Here is a 6,000-nt window from a genome sequence, read left to right as displayed (position 1 = left end):
ACATCGACCTTAAACCCATGACTGAGAAACGGTGCCAGGCAGATTAAGCCCGAAAGAACTGACGACAAAATCTGAGACTAAACATCAACTTCTACGTATCTCTTTGTCTCTTTTGTCATAAAAGAGTTGCAGGCTTGCCGGCCGGTGGGGAAAGTGCCAAAAGATGGAAAAGCATTGTTTGGTTGAAGGGCGCAGCATAAAATTCAAACGACGTTCGGATTTACGAGCATAGTCGAAGAAGCCATATTAAGCATTCCGACTTAGCTCGCTCGAGGACTGGGATTTCATCCGAGTCAACCAGTAGTTCACGTTGGAACGCTTTTTGAGCCACTCCTGGCACCAATCATCAAATCCCCCGTTCGCAAATGGCTAAAGATCTAAATCCAAAAAGGTTCTCACCATCCAGAAGGAGAATCATTTGATCACCGATAAGTCGCTCTGATCTTGGTTCATTGGCGGAATTTGAGATGGCCTCATTCTCTTTTGATGACCACGAGGTCCTCGACGGCAAAGACGATGACGACGTCGACGACGACGAGGACGACGACGACGACGAGGAGAAGGAAGAAGCAGATTGGTTTGTGGCCGGGAAAGTGATATTCTCCAGACAATTCCCGTCTAACTTGCTCATAACCATTTCCATCGGACCAGGTCCATTCGCACGATCTGGTGCGATCTTGGGGATGCTTTGGTCCAAGTGACTGGGTAAACCATCCAGTCTGAAGCACATCATCTCGTCCTCATTGCCACTGGGACGACTTTTCGGTTGAAAGACGAGATACTGCGAGCCTTTCTCGTTCCATTTGTGCGTACAGGTATAAGCTAGAAGAACGTTAGGACATCATTAAATGAAGCGTGAAATCTCGGGTACCGTCTTGATATTGGTTTGAAAATTGCTACGTTCAAACTATCCATTTAAAACTTAACAATTCATACGTCGACAGGGTTGCCTCAGCACAACAGCTGTCCTAATTGAGCACAATTCAGTGAGTTAAAAAAAACTGCTGGATCTGGTTCGAAAATCTAGGAACGATAACAAGCAAATGGTACGGGATATTTATGTAATAAAACATAGTTTTGTTAGAATTTTGCTATCTTCCGGCACAGAAAGTGAAAATGTCGATTTGGAATTGTACCTAAAACCAAGCAAGCTATCATGTATGTAGAGAGCAAAAAGAACACCAAGCGGCAATACCAGGCTCCAGATGAGAATTAATTATTTACAATCACATGTGTGCCAACTCGAATTGTGCTCTAATCACAAACTAGTTAGTATGTCGTGTGGCAATAAAGCAACCTTAAATTGACCCCACCTTTTGGAAACGAGCTCTCGTCCAAAGCGGAGCACGACGATCGGATCTGAAAGTCACTCCGTTTGGGTTGGCATCCAATAACCACCGACAACTTGCGTGGAGTCACTCCGTCCTTACAAAACGGGCCCACGTCTCGGGAATCGGAAACGGCGCCATTCAGATCTCGATCCGCCTCGCTCTGTTGACGCACCGCCTCGGCTGAGCTCAGCCCAGTGGGCGTGGCTGAAGACAAGAATTGGGGAACCCACCCACACGGATGCTTCGAGATCCGGAACAACCCGGAAAAGGGTAACCGGACATTTTGCATGGAGTTCAGGGCTGGCGTGATTGGGTATCGATTTTCTCCGGGAGTGAGCCCTAAAAGTGGGGGAACATGACAGGTTTATTTGAATCTGTTTGTCACGAATGACGTTATCAGTGTTTCGACGCTGTGGAGATCAGTTTTATGGCCGACTTAATCAACGGCTCGGTTGAGGCCAACTTGGTGCAAATTGAAAGTGTGCGTGTTTGGATGGGGAGCTGGGTGGGTTGTGTTCTCCTTCCAGATTTAGTGTTTGCTCGGGCAGAGGGAGCCGAGAAAGTTGGCAAAACATGGTGGGGGACCGAGGGGTGATTATTTTTGCATATCGCCACATCTGGATGGTTTTATAATTGCGTTGCATTTCAATTTCAACCGCCTGCCTTCATGCCTTCAGTATTTATTCTGGTTACTCACCGACTATCAGTGTGGGTGTAAGCGAGTCCTCATCGAAATGATATTTATCACAGGCATACTCGGGAGTGCGGGACAATTTGCCTGCAAAGAACACACAAAATAGCTCGCTATAATCCAGACACTTTTCATCTTTTGTTTTTGCCAAATTGTTCAATTATCCGAAGGAGTCTTCTCATGTTCGTACGTACCCATTTTGATTCTGGCCACATTCCCTGAGATTTTGTACAATTGGGAGCAAACATACCCATTGCGACTGAAACCAAAGAGGACAGAGATTTCAGAGATTTGTCAGGTGGTTGGAAAGACTCGAGGGTTCAAGCACAACATTTATCCCCCCAGGAGAAATCAAGACTTTCGCTCGTCTTTGATGTTTGAGAGAGGGTCTAGATCTCACTCGATTTCCATACCTTAGAATCCATAGAATCCAATGAATGGAAGAGAAAAGAAAAAGGGAGCAACCCTCGAGGAAAGACAGCAAAAACTGATTTGGCAATTGCATTCCGAATTCTCATTTCCATGCTTATCTCGTTCGCCTACTCTCGCCATCTGTCTTGCCAATCTCGTTTGCAAGTGCCCAAATCCTCCTATCCACAATAAACTAGACTACAGAAACTACGAGGACCATCTCGAGTCGTTGTAGAGTTCCTCTCCATGCATCCCAACAATCACTCGAGTTCGTTCACTCAGCTTAATTGGTTGTGATCACGGAAAAATTCAAGAAAAAACCCTCATCGTAGTTGTTGTTGTCTCGAAATATGAGAGGGTCTTTGCATTCAAGACTGACACACTGTCCGTACACGCCGAAATCGTAGGTAGCTCATTATCATCCCCAAGCATTTGAACATCAAAGCCAAACTTATGCGCCATGTTGGTTGATTGCGTTGGGAGCTTCAACGTGAGCGAAAGTCAAAATTGCTCGCCCAAAATAAACAAAAACAGCTTCCATTTTCCACTCAAAGCCTTGAAATTGTTGGCACTCCATGGGCGATTTGAATCCGCCACTTGATGGACAAGCTCTCGAGCCGCCACAGAACATGACTTTTGTTTCATTTCCTAATAACGAGATGGGTGAGTGGGTAGGGAAAATGCACACCGCCGGCAAATGCTCCTTAGTTTCGAAATGGACCCGTGTGTTTTACCAACGGACAATTCCCGTCCTGTAAGATTTGAAACCTGGTTCCAATCTGGCCCACTGGCCCACTCAGTTCCCACGCTTCAAGGAGCAAAGCTTGTGATAGTGGTTCCAGGAAAGTTGAGTAGTGGTGAAACAATTTGAAGCATTTTGGAATATTCATGACCGCAAGCTTGATGCCGGATCGGGGGAAGAGACCGAGGGAACGGCTTCATCCTCAGCCTATCTGGTTCGTTCCCTGGGCGCCGAGGTTGATGGGCTTTACAACGACGAGCCAAACAACCGCAGAGTGTTTGCATAGATAATTAAGTTTCCATTGGATAGAGCTCTACGAGGGAGAGGAGGCGGCTGAGGGGGGGATGTACCATTTCAAAGTTGTTCCAAAGCAGTTGGGATCAATTTTCTCATCCGGGGACCGACCATAAGCGCTTCAGTGTGGCCACAAATATTAACATATTAATTTCGCGGAATGCCTGCCCCTAATCATCCCAACTCGGCGACAAATATGGTCCCATTCGCTTTGGCATTGGTGGCATTGGTGGCATTCCGAACTGACTTTGGCTAAACTTGCTCATTTTTCGGTGAGTGCCAACCTGCCTAAGCAAGCTAAAGAGTATTCATGCCATTCATGCTCAGTAGTTACATTGGACCCAGAACCTTCCAAGCACCACCACTACCAATAGTAGTAGGTGACATCAAGCCAAATTTGCTTTTGAGGCCACTGTCGAGCTTGACAGTTGAATAAATGGCCCATTCAGGTTTGTTAATGGACGGTCGGAAAACTTGAAATAAACAGCCGCATTTGAAAGTGAGACGACGAGCTTGGCGAGCAGCAACAAGGCAAGACTGGAGGGGGGGATCTTTTGGCGACCATTTCTCCCCCAAATCGGTTGACTAGACTAGAATTGAAGCCCCAAGAGCGTTTGAAATACGTAGAATGAGGTTTGCTTTGCGCCTGTATTGTGGGATGGAAAACCAAGTGGTGGGACATGCTAGAGTAGAGAAGATGCCTGGAAACTCGTAACTGGTTAACCTGGTAAAGTGTGCCACTGAGAGAGGAGGTAGCGAGATTGTCCAAACTGGGAGGAAATAGGGAAAGATAAAGAGAAGGAGGCGGATGACAGAAGTTTAACTGGGAGTTATGGGACCTACCTCCCCTGGAAGCGGTTTCGTGAATAAACAAGTAACTCCACATATGCTTGGGTGTGTATCAAGTAATACGGCCAGAGATGAATGCAGAGAGGAGCAAGGAGAATTAAAGCAAGAAGAGGGCTTGTAGGTGGCGATGACCTAGTTTTCAAGCAATCTTCGACGTCCTGCAAAGTTCCCAGGCATTGGCAAGGTAAATCATAGGCCAGGGGGTCAAATCGCGTGCCAAGGGGCCGATTTTCAACCACTCAGTTAAAGGTTGCAATTTTCGTCTGAAAACTTAATGTTTGGTCTTCATGTTGGTTGAGCATTTCCCGACTCTCCCTCCGACTGAGGGCCGTCATTGTCGTTCCACAAAACCCAACGCAACTTTCGAACCAAAGAGAACCGACCAACTTTGTCATGTGCCAACGGAGTATCGAAATGGTCTGCTTCTTTCCTCCCAACGTGCTTTTCACGGTATGTCTTGTCTCTACTGTTGAAACGAGCTTGGCTGGTTCGTGGGTCTTCTTGGGAATGGTGGGAACCATCAGACCGAGAACAGACCCCAGGAAGCCAAACGGGTCTCTTCGGAGTATGTAACAAATCTACGTGATCGGAATATCAAATCAGACAATCATAAATTGGTTCAATGGTCCCTTGTTCCACACCCTCAACATCTCGGTGAGGACCAAGACAATGTTTGCAACTCAACGACAGTCCTCGTGGGTGCAAGTTGATCGGGTTAACTGTTGATGACATGTTGGCCAAACTCGTTGTTCGCCAGCCGCTCGATTTTGGCTTCTTCTTCACGAAGACGGAGGTGTCTATTTCAAGGAAGAGTTGGCCCATTCGCCATCGACTGTGGTAGTGGTGGTGGTGGTGGTTGTGGTGGGGTCGAATGAGTCGCCATTGGAAGTGAATAGATCGTCCCTCGGAACCTGAATGAATTTGGATGCCAAAACGTCAGTGTCAATGGGCGAGGAGAGTTGAGAGGAACCCAGTGTTTGGAGGTGAAGAATACGAAGAGCAAGAAGAAGAAGGAGGGTTCCTAACGAGACGCAGGACTGACTGACTGAATGCCATTCGACTACGTACTACTCCACCAACGGGATGCGAAAGAGGGAACAGGAATTTTTCCACTGACTTCCGTTCTTACTTGCTAGGTGGGTGGGTTGGTGGGTTGGTTCATTCCATTTCTAACAAGCAGACAAAAGCCTCTTAGAATTCCCAGTCCCAGAAATTGTTCTCTCTTTCTCCCTCGGCGCAGCTCCCTCTACGTACATACGGTACATGCATCCATCCTTCGGTTCGTTGGTTGGTTGGTTGGGTGGTGGTTAGTTGACGGTTTTACTCGCCTCAAAGGAATGAGAGGAGCATCCCGGAGCTGGCCAGGCGCCAGGCAGCAGTGAGAGAACACTTTTTGGACTGTCAATAAAATTTTAGATTGCTTGTCAAAATGAGCATCGAGCGGGAATGGGAGGTTCGGGAGTGCGAAAGAACGGACGTGAGAGGATAGAACTACTCGGAGAGTGGTGTGCACCACTTTCCTGTTCCCCCTAATTCCGTGCCCTCTTGAAAGGAGTTGCAAATGAGCTGGAGATGATTGTGGAACTGGTTCATAGAACTTTGAGCTGCCTGTTTTTACATGTTTTCGTTTGAGTCGTCAATGCTTCAAGTTTGGCTACGGCCTCCTTGTCGTCTGGGATGAT

General features: G+C 47.1%; 1 protein-coding gene across 1 annotated transcript in view; it reads right to left on the bottom strand.

Annotated features, from left to right (window-relative positions):
- The window catches only part of LOC131893282 (uncharacterized), a gene marked incomplete in the record, with an annotated part of 35,301 nt that overhangs the window by 3,597 nt on the left and 25,704 nt on the right, over nucleotides 1-6,000 (bottom strand). Inside the window, 4 exon segments of the mRNA XM_059243263.1 lie at nucleotides 400-822; nucleotides 1,314-1,670; nucleotides 2,029-2,109; nucleotides 2,217-2,281. Coding sequence (XP_059099246.1) covers nucleotides 400-822; nucleotides 1,314-1,670; nucleotides 2,029-2,109; nucleotides 2,217-2,281 — 926 coding nt within the window.

Source organism: Tigriopus californicus, chromosome 2, assembly GCF_007210705.1.
Source record: "Tigriopus californicus strain San Diego chromosome 2, Tcal_SD_v2.1, whole genome shotgun sequence".
NCBI classification, from domain to species: Eukaryota; Metazoa; Arthropoda; class Copepoda; order Harpacticoida; family Harpacticidae; genus Tigriopus; species Tigriopus californicus.
Note: the sequence above shows the minus strand (reverse complement) of the source record. Positions and strands in the feature narration are given on the sequence as shown.